At 40.8% G+C, this 15,867-nt stretch overlaps 1 protein-coding gene and 1 pseudogene across 1 annotated transcript in view; both read left to right on the forward strand.

Moving 5' to 3' along the window:
* Positions 1 to 9,201, forward strand: part of SPAG1 (sperm associated antigen 1) — a 70,228-nt gene extending 61,027 nt beyond the window's left edge. Inside the window, exons 17-19 of the mRNA XM_043601470.1 lie at positions 6,620 to 6,775; positions 7,749 to 8,120; positions 8,223 to 9,201. Of these exons, the coding sequence (XP_043457405.1) occupies positions 6,620 to 6,775; positions 7,749 to 8,120; positions 8,223 to 8,354 (660 nt within the window). The 3' untranslated portion in view covers positions 8,355 to 9,201. The remainder of the gene's footprint in view (positions 1 to 6,619; positions 6,776 to 7,748; positions 8,121 to 8,222) is intronic.
* Positions 9,202 to 14,479: 5,278 nt separating this feature from the next.
* On the forward strand, positions 14,480 to 15,867 carry LOC122495664 (annotated as a pseudogene).

Raw genomic sequence — 15,867 nt, forward strand, 5'->3', positions numbered from 1 at the left:
TGTTGCTTTTGTTACCTTTGCTTTTGGCATCAAATCCAAAACCCAAGACCAGCATCAAGGAGCTTACCACCTATGTTTTCTTCTAGAAGTTTATGGTTTCAAGTCTTATGTTCAAGTTTGGTCCATCTTTTTTTTGTTGATATTTGTGTGTAGTGTAAAGACACTGGTTCAGTTTTCTCAACAGCATTTATTGAAGACTGTCCTTTCCCTAGTGAGAATTCTTGGCCCCTTTGTCATAAATTAGTTGACCATTTATGCATGGCTTTTTATTTCTGAGCTCTCTGTTCTGTCTTATTCATCTCTGTGTCTGTTTTTATGCCAATACCATACTATTTTAATTACTGTAGTTTTGTAATGTAGTTTTATTTTTTTATTTTTAAAATTTATTTTTGAGAGAGAGAGACAGAGACAGACAGAGCATGAGCAGGGGAAGAGCAGAGAGAGAGGGAGACACAGAATCCAAACCATGCTCCAGGCTCTGAACTGTCACCACAGAGCCCGATGTGGAGCTCAAACTCCTGAACTGCGAGATCATGACCTGAGCCGAAGTTGGATGCTTAACCAACTGAGCCACGCAGGCACCTCTGTAATGTTTAAAATCAGGAAGTGTGATGCTTCCAGCTTTTTGTTCCTTTTCAAGATTGCTTTGGCTATTCGGGGTGTTATGTGGTTCATATAGTAAGTTTTAGGATTGTTTATTCTATTTCTGTGGAAAATGCCATTGGAATTTTGAATAGGGATTGCATTGAATCTATAGATTGCTTTGGGTAGGGTAAACATTTTAAAGGTATTATTTTTTCCCATCCATGAGCATGGAAAGTCTTGCCATTTATTTCTGTCTTCTTCAGTTTGGTTCATCAGCGTGTTATAGCTTTCAATGTGCAAAGCTTTCACCTTCTTGGTTAAATTTATTCCTAGGTATTTTATTCTTTTTGATGCAATTATAAGTAGAATTGTTTTCTTAATTTGGTCATTGACTTTTGAATAATGTAAATTCTCATGTAGCCATCACTCCAGTCAAGGTAAATATTACTTTCATCTCTCTAGGAAATTCCCTATGCCCATTTTTCTTTATTTCCCTTATTCTGCCCCCACTCCCAGGCAGCCATCCATCTGGTTTCTATCACTGTAGATTAGTTTTGCTTCTTTTTGACAGTAATATAAACATAGTCCTATAGAATTTACTGTTTGGCTTTTTTTTTTTTTTTTTTTGCTCAGCATAGCATCTGAGAGTTAATCTGTACTATGTGAATATTAGGAATTGTTTCTTTTTTAAATTTTTTAAATGTTTTTTATTTATTTTTGAGAGAGAGCGAGACAGAGCGTGAGTGGGGGAGGAGCAGAGAGAGAGGGAGACACAGAATCTGACGCAGGGTCTAGACTCCGAGCCACCAGCACAGAGCCGATGTGGGGATCGAACTCATGAACCTTGAGATCATGACCTGAGCCAAAGTCTGATGCCCAAACGACTGAGCCACCCAGGCGCCCCAGGAATTGTTCTTTTTTATTGCTAATTTTTATTACTGATTATACCACAACTTTTTTTAACATATTCACCAGTTAATTACATTCAGCTGTTTCTAGTTTTGGGGCTATTAATATAGCTGCTATGATATTTCCCCACCCACATGTTATGAACTTGTTCATGAATTGGTACAGAAAGAGACCAGCTGTGAGTAGGAGTGGGGATGGAGAGAGATGGTCAGATCATGAAAGGCCCGGGGGTCATGCTGTGGTGACTAGGCTTGATCCTGAAGGTGGTGGGAACCCCTAAAGGCTATGTGGTCAAGGAGGGCACAATGGGTCAGATTTGCCAGCAGTGTGGAAGGTGGATCACTGGGGACCCAGCACGGGGTAGGGAGATTGGTTAGAAGCTACCAGGTCAGCTGCCTGAAGGAAGGTAATGGCAGAGGGAAGAGAGAAGGCCTATTAGTTTGCCAGGGCTGCCATAACAAAGTACCCACATCACGGGTTAAACAACAGAACTTTATTTTGTTAGAGTTCTTACAGTTCTTAATCTTGAGGTTAAGGCGTCAGCAGGGATGGCTCCTTCTGAGGGCTGTGAAGGAAGGATGTGTTCTAGCCCCTCTCCTGGGCTTGCGGTTGGCTGTCTTTTCCCTGTATCTTCACGTTGTCTTCTGTCTGTATATGTCTGTCTTCCACTTTCCTCTTTTTTTAAGGACACCAGTCATATTGGATAGGACCCACCCTAATGATCTCACGTTAACTTGATTACTTCTTTAAAGAATCTATCCCCAGGGGTGCCTGGGTGGCTCAGTCGGTTGAGCGTACAACTCTCGATTTCAGCTCAGGTCATGGTTCCCGGGGTCATGGGATTGAGCCCTATGTCAGGCTCTGCACTGACAGCGTGAAGCCTGCTTAGGATTCTCTCTCTCCCCCCTCTGCCCCTCCCCCGCTTACACTCGCTTGCTCGCTCTCTAAAAAATGAAAACCTGTCTCCAAATTACGTTCTGAAGTGTACATTCTAAAGTGCTATGGGTTAAGACTTCAGCATAGGAATTTTTAGGAGGGGAACACAGCCCGTAACAGAGAGATTAACTGAAGGTTGTTTGAAGGTAAAGTCGACAGGACCTACTGAGCAGATGGACAGAGGAAGGAACAAAGGTGGTACCTCCAGGGTTACTGGCTTGGGTAGCTGAGTGGTGCAGTGCAATAATGGAGGGTATTCAGGAGGAGGGAGAGGCTTGAGTGGGGAGGGGGATAGTTAGGTTTGACGTTACTGAGTTTGAGGTAATTCTTTTAGTTCCTGCCCATCACTGACGGGGAAATACTAAAAATATATTCTGTAAAACCTGGGTTTTGTTGGGAGAGGGCGGTCATGTTTTTCTACAGTGCAGCATATGAGCTGTGCTTGTTGCGCCCTGAGGAGTCAGGACTTTCTGCATCGCACATGCACTGAGGTTGCCACACGGAGGCTGTGCTGTGACCTCCAGACCATTGGAGCTACGCAGCTGCCTGCCCTCCCTGTCGCCCCTCCCAGATTGTTATAAAGGATGCAGATGAACAGCCGGGTAAAGAAGTGCGTCGGCCCAGGTCCAGAAGGGTCCTGAGCACGGGAACTCCCGTCTCCATGGAGCTGGGGTGCGCCACCTTCCCTGCAGGTTTGTGCCACGGTGCGCACGTGACCTGACCCCCCCCCCCACCCGACTCCTGCTTTTTTTGTTAGCAACACGCTCATTTATAAACCTCACGTATAGATTCCTTAGATGGTATGTGGCACCATGAATTAAGAGAGGCTTCTTCAAAACTCCCTCAGCTTTCTCTGAGCTTGATGAATTCAGGTACGTGAGGGTAGGTGTGTGTGATGACTCACGAGTGTATGCATGTCCAGACTGTTAGAGCAGGTTTACTCCATGCTGGTTGCCTGACTCTTGGAACTTGTCTTCCTGACACAATGTGAGAGGTGTACCTAATGAAAGACTTTTTATACTCCTTTGGAATGCATTCTAGAAATTGTACTCTGCAGAAAGATGATCCCAAATTTGAGTAATCCAACCCACTAGATTATGAGGCCGGCAGTTTGTTTTTCTGGTTTGATTCCTTGCAGTTTTGTTTATATGTCCTGTAGTTTGAGTTATGTGCCAAGCGAATTTAGTTTCAGTATCTTCAAAAGCGACAACTGCTTACAAAACGCACCAGAAGTCATGCCTGGATCCACTTCCTTGGCGTGTCTGGGAGGGGCTGGCACAGAGGCTCACGAGGAGCAGGTGCCCTGCCTGTAGTTAGTAGCACGCACACACACACGCCAGTTTTAAAAATCACGGGGCTTTCACTTAGAATTCCTTTTTCCCCAAGTTTTTGTTTAAATTTCAGTTCACATACAACGCAATACTAGTTTCAGGTGTAGACTTTAGTGATACAGCGCTTAGTGTAACACCTGGCGCTCATCACAGTAAGCGCCTAGATCCTTGATCCCCAACACCTAGTTCACCTGTACCCCCCTCCACCTCCCCACTGGTGACCATCAGTTTGTTCTCCAGAGTTAAGAGTCTTCCTTGGTTTGCCTCCTCCCCCACCCCGTGTTCATTTGTTCGAATTCCACATGTGAATGAAATCATATGGTATTTGTCTTAGAATTTCTTTCTTTAATCGAGTGCCACTTAACGTACGTGCTAGACTGTGGGAGCGGAGTGGTAAATAAGACATTGTGCTTGCATTAAGGAATTTGCAGCCAATTAATTGGGTATGCTAGAAGGCCAAAAATATCAAAAAGTAACATAACTCTTATTACAGTTTAAGTGCATCTATTAATATATATATTATCACAAGCACATGTGATTATACTTTTTTTTTTTAAGGCCTAATGGTATAATTAGCAACTTTGAACGTCTTCTTTTTTGCCAGAGCCATACTTTTCTCTTCGTGTATGCTCTGCTCTTCCCTCCCGCGTGGCTGTTTGTCTTCAGGTCCTGTGTTCTCTGACAACTGTGTCAAAAGACGACTCCTTTGGGGCGCCTGGGTGGCTCGGTCAGTTGAAGGTCCGACTTCGGCTCAGGTCATGATCTCACAGTCTGTGAGTTCGAGCCCTGCGTTGGGCTCTGTGCTGACAGCTCAGAGCCTGGAGCCTGTTTCAGATTCTGTGTCTCCGTCTCTCTCTGCCCCTCCCCTGTTCATGCTCTATCTCTCTCTGTCTCAAAAATAAATAAACGTTAAAAAAAAAAAATTAAAACAAAGACTCCTTCCTCCTCGTTAGTATCATCGGAAACCTTGGTTTTCTTACTTGCATTAGTGATAGTCCATACTTATTTGTTTACTTTTTTATATTGTTTCCCTTCATAAGACAGAAACTTCCATAAGGGCCAGGGCCAGGCTGCGTGACCATTTTTGGGATCTGGCCCGCGGGCCCTTGTCTTCCAGTGTCTCCACTTTTCTGGCTCTTTTTCTCTTTACATTTGCTCGCCTCTGTTTTAACTCTTATCGAAGTGTATTTCCTATTTTCTTAGGTCTCCTTCAACCAGACAGATTGCTCTTTATGCATAGATTTTTCTTGAATGGGTTGAAAAACCATACATACTGACTCCGTGACTGGTGGACTTTCATTTCCAAGGCTGTAGCTCACAAATCTGTTTTCAGGCTTCTCGCTAGGATTCCACAACTGTATTCCCGTTCACTTTCTGGTCATTGCTGCCTCGATCATCCCAAGAATTATCTCTCTCTGTGCCTCAGTTCCCTGACCTTTTAAATGGGGACAGAAATTAGTATGTACAGGGCTGCTGTGAGAGTAGACTAATACTTTCAAAATGCTGAGAATGGTCAGAGTTAGCAGGAACTACCTCAGCTTGCCCTGCTGCCCCACTTGCTTGCCTTTCGGTATGGTTCCTAGCATGAACACTTAGGATGGAAATACGGTGTCATTTGGGTTTTCTGTAGCTGGTTCCAGCTGTACTGTTGTGACACAATGGTATGTGATTTGTTCCTAATAGTTTATAATGTACTATTGTTTGTAAACAATTTACCTTTTCTAATGAATTTGAGCAGATTTAAGTTTATCTGTTTAAACAAATCACTTTTGCTGCAGTGTCCTGCTGGACAGAGGGAGAAGGGATGTGGCATCACAGCTAGTCCCCCAGGAACGTCACGTAACCACAAGCTTAGCTTCCTGTGCCCCAGCCTCCAGAGCAGGCCGTTATTGGTAGGTCATGAATACTTAGGGAGGTTATACATCATTGCAATTCTTTGCCTCCTCACAGAATTAACTTTGGCTTAATCAGAACATTGGTGTAGTCTGTAATTCTAGAATATGGCCTGTCACATCAGACTGATTTTGTGGCCTCTGTCTCAGCTACCACATTCTGCTATGCGTTTAGATGCCCTTTCTTTGCCCTCAACCTCTCCCAGCGTATTGTCTGACTCGATGGAAGAATAAATGTCGACGCTAGCCTATTTGAACAGTATACAACTTTGAAGGGTTTTTTTATGGTACAGGATACGACGTGACAGCTGACATTTGTATCACCCTTTATGAAAGTTCAAACCGCTCGTATTACTACTTCATTTATGCTTGGTACAGCTTTGTGAAAACTCGAGTAGGAAAGTTTTGTTATCCTTAAAGATGAGAAAACTGAAACTCAAGAGTCTAAATAAGTAGGATTTTTTTTTTTTTTTTAAGTTTATTTTGGTGGGGGCAGGAAAGACAGAGGCAGAGAGACTGAATCCCAAACAGGGTCCACACTGTCAGCACAGAGCCTGACTTGGGCTCAGACTCATGAACCGTGAGATTGTGACCTGAGCCGAAATCGAGATTCGGACGCTTAACCCACAGCCACCCAGGCGCCCCATTCCAGTTTTTTAGGTAGGTACTAACATGAGGCTGTTCGTTCATTTCACAGACAGCAAACGCCTCCTGTACATCCAGGACTGATGGTTGTGATACACAAGTGAACTGGAGTCTAAGAACTCCAGATTCTGTGCTCGCTTTTATGGGTTTTAATATTTCAGTCCGAGACTACTTTGTGGGCCTGACTTTGTAATCTGGCCCTACAGGGAGCCCACTGCACACATTCTGTGCCACTCCGCCCCTCAGTCTCACTCCTGCTTGGGTTAATCTGTGCCTCTTCTTTTGTCATAAAAATTATTTTCTCTGCCTTTCTACTTTCAGGATTATCAGAAAAGCTTAAACGATCTCAATAAAGTTCTTCTGCTGGATTCAAGTATTATTGAGGCAAAGATGGAACTGGAAGAGGTAACCAGACTCCTTAAGGATAATGCTTCATTCAACAAAGAAAAAGAGAGAAGGAAAATTGAAATTCAAGAGGTATTTGTATTTGATTAACTTTGAAAGTACTCTTTGGGGATTTCGTAGATGCTAAAATCCTATTTCTCTGAGTTCTACAAAAAAAAAAAAATTATTTTCTTTTTACTTGGATGTCCAGTAAAGGCATTTTAACCAGTTATAAAGACAAAACTTTCCTTTGCTATAATTAGCCACTGTAGATCCCAGCTTGTGTCCATCGAGGGTACTGGGAGTCTGCATTCTTGAGGTTTCTCCTTTCTCTCCCCCAGACACCCCCACCTGGCCTATAGTTTGCATTGTTTCTGCTCCAGATTGCTCTGGAAGCCTATTTGCTTCAGGGTACACCTGGAGAATCCTGACAGGACTCATTCAGTGTCAGTGGCCCTGCCAGCCATACCCCATAGGGATTTTTTGATTGATTGAGACCTTTTTAGCACTCTGAAACAAGACTGGCCTAATCGGAGATTTTGGAGTATCCCAGAATCAAACTCCATGTCTTGCGCTCTAGCTTTTTCGTTTGGCATCCGTAAAGAATGTCAGCTCATGAATTCCTGTGTCCTTGTGGATGCTAACATCATATCCCATTTATCATACATTTCCGCTAAGAGTAAGAGGCGAATATGTGAGAGAAACTAGAAGTATTTTCCAAGGAGGGAAGAAAAAATATTTTAAGTTCATGTCTCTGTTAAATGTGAGGAAATATTTGTCATGAAAAAGAGGTAAAGTTGTTATAGGTCTTCTTTCATAGAAAACTAAACCTCATGATCATATTTTCAGTGTCAAAAATTTTTTAAACTTAAAAACATACTTTCATGAATGGATACTTAACACTTCCTAAAAAGAGTAGGTTTTCCTATTCATTATAAAGTATATACTTTTTTCACTTAGAATTTGACTAAAATAGAGTCTACCAGTGTTTTTCAGTTCTTTCCCATTTTAATAATTTGTGCAGTGGCTGTTGTGTCACAGTATAATTTTTTTTTTCCTCATGAAGGTGAACGAAGGCCATGAAGAAGAGCCTGAAAGGACCTCTGAGGAGGTGTCCAATGACTGCTTTGCCACCAGGAAGGAGGACACAACCAATGGGCCACCAGCATACTGTGAAACACTCCCGATCACCAGGCCTACCAATGCCTATGAATTTGGTCAGGTTATAAATGCCATCAGCACGAGGAACGATAAAGAGGCCTGTGCACACCTTTTAGCCGTCACTGAACCGAAAGATTTGCCAGTGTTGTTGAGTAACAAACTTGAAGGGGATACATTCCTCCTCCTCATTCAGTCTCTGAAAAATAATCTTATTGGGAAAGATCCTTCTTTGGTGTATCAGCATCTTTTCTATCTAAGTAAAGCAGAAAGGTTCAAGGTAAGTGGTGAAACATAGATACTGATTTTTGTTTTAGGGTATCTGTAACTTTAAAATGTTCATTTTTAAATGAAGCTAATACAGTTTTTCTCCTTCTTCCAGATGATGTTGACACTAATTAGCAAGGACCAAAAGGAGCAAATTGAACAGCTCTTTGATGACCTCTCAGACACACCAAACAAACATTATACTTTAGAAGATGTACAGGCCCTAAGAAGGAAGTATGAGCTTTAAATGAAGGCTATTGTTAGATTTCTTCCATGCATGTATGAGTTCCAGTAGTGCTAATGGGATGGTATTGTACTAGCATTGCATGGATAAAACCTGGTTTCGAAAAGATCCTTTGGTTTGGACTGTAAAATATTTTATGTATTTTTATATAGAGAACATGTATATTCTACGATATGCTTTTATTAGTTGTAAATATTTTCCTGCATACCAGAGCTAACATCTTTATATTTAATAAGTATATTTGGAACTTGTTCAAGTCCATTTTAATTTATATTCTAAATTTTCTTTTAATAACTCGTTAAAAATTTGAGTTCCATTCCTTTGGGCCATAAAGGATTCCTCTTAAGTTTGATAGAAGTGTATTTCTTTAAAAGTGAAAATCATTAACAGTGATTATTATATCACCTTTATTTCCTGCTATGATATATATATATAGATACTATTTTATACTACTTCTGGATTACAATCCGCTAAGGTGAAATGTAACACTTAAATCTTACAATATGAAATGATTATTAAATAAATTATTAACTTAGAGCTATAAGAGAACTTCTTTTCTCACGTAGAAACATTGCCTAATTAAAGAACAAAAATTGGCAAAAATTTCTACTACTACTTTTTACTAGATTTTAAAGTGCGGTTTCCCAAACAACTGTATAAAAGCAGACTAAGCCTGCATTGTCCCCTCCACATTTTCCCCAACGTTTAGATGTTGTCTTCACCCTTTTTTCCCGCCCCCCCCCCACCCCCAATATATTCCCTTAACGGAAAAGTGAAGTCTTACTAAAATCTCCTTTGTTAACTGGGTCAAAGTAAAGGTATTTCTTACAATAAAACATTCAGGTCTCTATCAATGTACTGTCATTTATTGCTATAGTTTTTATCAAGTTCTTTTTCTGGAGCATTCTTTCTTGAGAAGTGAGTATCACAGGTGAGTATCACTTTCATTATTTGCATATTCTTTAATCTTTTGGAATTAATAGAATTTTAAAAAATCATTGGGGGTAAATGGTATCTGTCAAACTGACATTTTTCTTTTTAACTCTTTGTTCATTAATGAAAAGCTGATTCTCCTTTTTTAATGTTAGTAAACTTTACAGTAGAGACATAAAAAGGAAACTCTTTTGTTGACAGTTACGTACCCAGCACCTAGCTGCACGGGGCTGTCTGGCAGTGGTCACCTCTCCTTCAGAGGAGGTGGAAAGCTGTGAGTGCCCAGCGGTGCCAGTTGTGTGGGTCATGGCTGGAGAAACCCATTTCTGTCCAGTGACAGCCAGGGTACTGAAGTGGGAACTTCATGACTGAGGGGAGGGAAGACAAGGTGAAGGAACTGTAGACAGGAATATCAAAGAGCATTAAAAGAATGCAGTTCCTCAAGACTTCAGCAGGAAGTCTGCCCATATGCCTCTGGGAGTATCCCACTCAAAGACCTCCCCACCAGATTGCCCCACTGGGTCCACAAGCCTCCCCAAAGCCCTGAGTTAAATTCACGCCACCTCTCACTATGTGCTGGATCCCCCTGCGTGCTCCTGAGCGGGGCAGTGAGAGCAGGCCCGGTGATGAGAGTTTTCTCAGAAAAATGGACCAAGAGTCTGTGGGCAAGGGAGAAATCACACACTAGAGCTGTGGAGCTATAGCACCACCTTCTGGAAAACAAAAGGTTCCAGCAGCTAGACTTGAGTTACAAGAAAAGATGGAAAAGTTTAAGAATTCTGCCACTAGAGGGCGCAAGAAGAGTGGAGCAGGTTCACCCATTCAAAGGCTGAGGACACCTCTGATGTAGTGACACCAGTGATAGTACCTCATCTGACGGCAACCGGTGAAGACTCGGGAGGCGTCTGTTACTTCAGATGTGAAAATAGCCATGCAAACGTACAAGGAACATGAAAAAATATTTCACCCTCCAAGAGACACCAATAATTCAACGACTACACACAAAGACATAGGATGTTGCAGATCTAGCTGATAAAGAATTCAGGATAGCTGTTTTGAAGAACACGACAAGCTACAAGAAAACTCAATGATATTAGGAAGGAAAACATGAAATCAACAGAGAGAAATTACAAAAAAGAACCAAATTCTGGAGTTGAAGAATTGAGTGAATGAGATGAAGACTACTATAGCAAGCCTCTGTAGAATAGAGCAATTGGAAGACAGAAGAAATGACTTAGAGAATACAAATTCTCAAATGATGCAGAAGACCAAAGGGAGAAGGGGGCAGAAAATGTAGTTTGAAAAATAATTGAAAATTCCCCAAACCTGGGGGAAAGGACTTGAACATCCAAAGTCACAGAGCTCACATAGATCACCATAGTATCTCAATGTGGAAACACCTCCCAGACATGATACAAGGAAACCACCAAAAATCAATCCTAAAGACGGCTGGGGGAGTGTAACTTACAAAGGAAGCCCCATTAGGCTGTCCACGTATTTCTCAGTGGCGAAACCCTAGAATGACATTCAAAGTCTCAAAAGATAAAAACTTTCAGCCAGAGTTACACTTCAGCGATGAAGGAGAAAGACTTGCCCAATATCCAAAGCTGAAAAAATTTATCACCACTAGGTCTACCCTGCAGAAATGCTGAGAGGAGTTCCTCAAGCTGAAATAAAAAGATGCTAATCAGTGACATAAAACCATCTATACACTGGTAAAAGTGAAAAATACTCAAATTTAGAAAACTCTAATTCTATAAAATGGCATATTAGCCACAACTATAGTATACCATCTTAAAGAATTAGAATTTTCTGAATTTGAGTACGTTTCACCTTTTCCTTTAGGGAAAGAGTATTAAAAATAACTTGCTACTATAATTTGCTGACAGTACACAATATAAAAAGAAATCTGATGTCAGAAAATATATATAAGAGTAAAAGATGAATAGACCCTTTATAGACAAATGAAGATAAGTTGCTATCAGCATAAAATGGACTCTTCCATGTATGAAATGTTCTATGTAAACCTCATGTTAAAAAATTTAGATTCACAAAAGATAAAGGGGAAACCATATATACTACTGTGGAAAATCAATTTACAGAGTTGAAACAAATGGAGAGGGGAACAGAAGGGAGGAAAGAACTGGGGAAAAGGAACAATGGAAATATAGAACAGGAAGGCAACCAGGAAGATGGCAGTTGTAAATCCCTACATATCAATAATTACTCTAAATGTAAATTGAATTCACCAATCAAAAGGCACAGAATGGCTGGATTAAAAAAAAAAAAGACAACTATATGCTCTGTACAAGAGACTCACTTCAGCTTTAACACACATAGGTTTAAAGTGAAGTGATGGAAGAAGATACTACTTGCAAGTGAAAACCAAAAGAGCAGGGATTACTGTACTTGCCCTTAGACCAAACAAACTAAGCCAAGAGTGGTAAGAGACAAAGAAGGTCATTATATAATAAAGGGGGTCACTACAGTTAGATGATACAATAATCGTAAACTGTATGCACTCAACATTGGAGCACCTAAATATATGAAGCAAATACTAACAAATCTGAATGGAGATGTGGAGAATAGAATAATAGTAGAGGACTTTAATACTTCACTTAGAGCAATGGGTAAATCATCCAGACAAAATCAACAAGGAAATGTTAGAATTAAATCATACTTTGGACCAAATGGACCTAATGGTCATATAGAACTTTCCATCCAATAGCAACAGAATATATTCTTCCCAAGTACACAAGGAACATTCTCCAGGATAGATTATATGATAGGACACAAAACAAGTCTTAGCAAATTTAAGAAGATTGAAATCTATCTTCTGACCACAATGGTACGCAACTACAAGTCAACAAAAGGAAAGCTGGAAAATCTGTAAATATGTGGAAACAACACAATTCTGAACGAGTGGGGTCAAAGAAGAAATTAAAAGGGAAATAAAATTTATCAACTGAAAATGGAAACAGCAAACCTGTGCAAAAGCAGTTCTGAGAGGGAAGTTTAGAATGATAAATGCATATGTTAAGAAGTTAGATCTCAAACAGCCTCACATTACACCTAAAGAGCTATAAAAAGAACTGAGCTCAAAGCTAGAAGAAGGAAGAAAATAAAGATCAGAAATAAGAGACAAGAAAAAAATACAAAAAAAGAACAAAACATTTTTCAAAAAGATAAATGAAATTGACAGACTGTTAGCTACACTAAGAAAAAAAAGGCAAAATCAGAAATGAAAGAAGAGACATTACAGAAATACATCGGATCGTAAGAGTCTACCATGAACAGTTGCAGGCCAACAAATTAAGTAACTGAAGAAATGGATGAGTTCCTAGAAACACAGAATTCACCAAGACTGAATCAGAAAGAAACAAAATCTGAACAGATTAATAATAAGAGATTGAATTAGTAATCAAATCCTAACAGAAAATTCCAGGATCAACTGGCTTCATTGGGAAACTCCACCAAACGTGAAGAAGAGTTAACAATCCTCAAACTCTTCCAAAAAATTGAAGAGGAGGGAATACTTCTAGGCCAATTCTATGAGGCTGGCCTTACCCTGATATCAAAGCCAGATAAGGACCTACAAGAAAACTAAAGACCCGTATCTCTGATGACTGTAGATCTGCAAGTTCTCCATAAAATATTAGCAAACCAAATTCAAGAACACATTAAAAGGATTGTACACCATGACTATGTAGGATTTATCCCTGGGATCAAGCGTGGTTCAACATGGGCAAAGCAGTTTCGTATACCACCATTTAATAGAATGAAAGATAGAAATCACACAGTCACCTGAACAGATGCAGGAAAAGCATTTGACAAAATATCCTTTCATTTTAAGAACGCTACAGACTGGAAACAGAAGGAACATACACAATAAAGGCCATACATGACAAGCCCACACCTAACTTGCTCAGCAGTGAAAAATCAAAAGCTTTCCTCTAAGATTAGGAACAAGACAAAGATGCCCACTCTCACCACTCCTAATACAAGTGTTGGGAATCCTAGCTAAAAGAATTAGGCAAGACAAATAAAAGGCATCCAAATTGGAAAGGAAGAAGCAAAAATTTTCTTGCAGTTTATGTTGTATATAGAGAAAATCCCGAAGACTCAAAAAACTATTGGAACTAATCAATAAATTTAGTCAAGTTGCAGGATATAAAATTGACAAATCAGTTGTATTTCTGTAACCATAAGCATCTGAAAAAGAGGTAAAAACTATCCCATTCACAGTAGCATCAAAAACAAAATACCCAGACTAAATTTAACCAAGGCAGATCTGTACAGCAAACACTACAAGACCTCATTGAAAGAAATCAAACCTTACACAAATGGAAAAGGATTCCATGCTTATGGATTGGAAGAATTAATATTGTTAAAACGTCCCTATTACCCAAAGCCATCTACAGATTCAATGCAATCCCTATCAAAGACCCAATGGCATTTTTCACAAACATAGAAACCAAACCAAACAACGACAAAACCCCTAAAACTTCTATGGAACCAGAAAAGAGCCCAAATTGCCAAAGCAATCATGAGAAGAGCAAAGCCAGAGGCATCACACTTCCTGATTTCAAACTATACTACAAAGCTTTAGTAATTGCAACAGCATGGTACTGGCATAAAAACAAGACACAAAGACAAGTGGAAGAGAACAGAAAGCCCAGAATTAAACCACTACATATATGGTCAACTAACACTCAACAAGGCAGCCAGAATACCCGGTAAGGAAAGGATAGTATTTCAACAAATTGTGTTGGGAAAATGGGATAAACACAGAAAAGTGAAACTGGACCCCTCATCTTATACCACTCACAAAAATTAACTTGAAATAGGTCAAAGATTTAAATATAAGACCGGATACCGTAAAACTCCTAGAAAAAACAAACAACAAAAAAACAGGAAAGAAGTTCCTCAATATTGATCTTGGCAATTTCTTTTTTTAATGTTTACTTATTTTGAGAGAGAGAGCATGCAAGCAGAGGAGTGGGCAAAGGGAAACGAGAGAATCTGAAGCAGGCTCTGGGCTGTCAGCACGGAGTCCAATGTGGGGCTCAATCCCATGAACCATAAGATCATGACCTGAGCCAAAATCAAGAGTCAGAAGTTCAACCAACCGAGTCACCCAGGTGCCCCAATCCTGGCAATGACTTTTGCACATGACACCAAAAGCACAAACAACAAAAGCAAAAATTAACAAGTGGGACTACATCAAATTGAAAAGCTTCTGCACAGCAAAAGAAATCAACAAAATGAAAAGGTACAGAATCGGAGAAAATCGTTTGCAAAGCATATATTGGGTAAGAGGCTAATATCCAAAATATATAAACATTTTGAGAAAACGCCAAGTGGCGGATGGCACTGGTGTTAGTTAGACCTGGAGGGCCTGGGGGCCCTGGAATGGGAGGTCATGGTGGCTTCCACAGAGGCTTGGGCAGCAGCATCCAGGGCTGGGGTTACCGCTGTGGTTGGGCCATGGCTAAGACCAAGGCCAAGGCGCTTGTGGAGGCAAGGCTGAGGACAAGAAGTGGATCCCCATTACCAAGCTGGGCTGCCTGGTCAAGGACATGAAGATCATGTCCCTGGTGGAGATTTCTCTCTTCTCCCTGCCCATTAAGGAATCTGAGATCATTGACTTTTTTTGTGTGCTAGGGGCATCCCTCAAGGATGAGGTTTTAAAAATTATGACTGTTCAAAAGCAAACCCTTGCTCGCCAGTGGACCAGGTTCAAGGTATTTGTTGCCAGCAGAGATTACAATGGACATGCTGTTCTGGGTATTAAGTGCTCGATGGTAGCCACAGCCATCCATGGGGCCATCGTCTTGGCCAGGTTTTCCATTGTCCCTGTACGGCGAGGCTACTGGAGGAACAAGATCCACAAGCCCCACACCATGCCACGCAAGGTGACCTGCTGCTGTGGCTCTGTGCCAGTGCACCTCATCCCTGCCCAGAGGCACTGGCTTTGTCTCAGCCTCTGTGCCCAAGAAGCTACGATGATGGCTGGTATTTATGACTGCTACACCTCAGCCAGGGGCTGCACTGCCACCCTCTGGTCAACTTTGCCAAAGCTGTTTTTGATGCCATTTCCAAGACCTACAGCTCACTTCTGACTGTGTTTACCAAGTCACCTATCAGGAATTCACTGACCATCTTACAAAGGACCACATCAGAGTCTCTGTGCAGAGAACCCAGGCTCCAACTGTCACCAGCATATAGTTTTATACAAGAAAAATACACACACACACACACACACACAATCTGCACACACCCTCACACTACTCAATAATGAAAACCAATCCAAATAAAAAATAGGCATTTTCCCAAAGAAGATTTCAAAATGGCCTAGAGGTTACATGAAAAGATGCTTAACATCATTAATCACAAAATCACAATGAGGTGTCACCGCACACCTATTAGAATGGCTGTCCTCAAGAAGACAAGAGAAGCACTGGTGAGAAGGTGCACAAAAAGGAACACTTGTACCCTGTTAGTGGGGTTGTAAACTGCAGCCGCTATGGAAAACAGTTTTGAGGTTCCTCCAAAAAAACTAGAAATAGAACTATCAATATGA

The sequence above is a fragment of the Prionailurus bengalensis genome, chromosome F2 (assembly GCF_016509475.1).
Source record: "Prionailurus bengalensis isolate Pbe53 chromosome F2, Fcat_Pben_1.1_paternal_pri, whole genome shotgun sequence".
NCBI classification, from domain to species: Eukaryota; Metazoa; Chordata; class Mammalia; order Carnivora; family Felidae; genus Prionailurus; species Prionailurus bengalensis.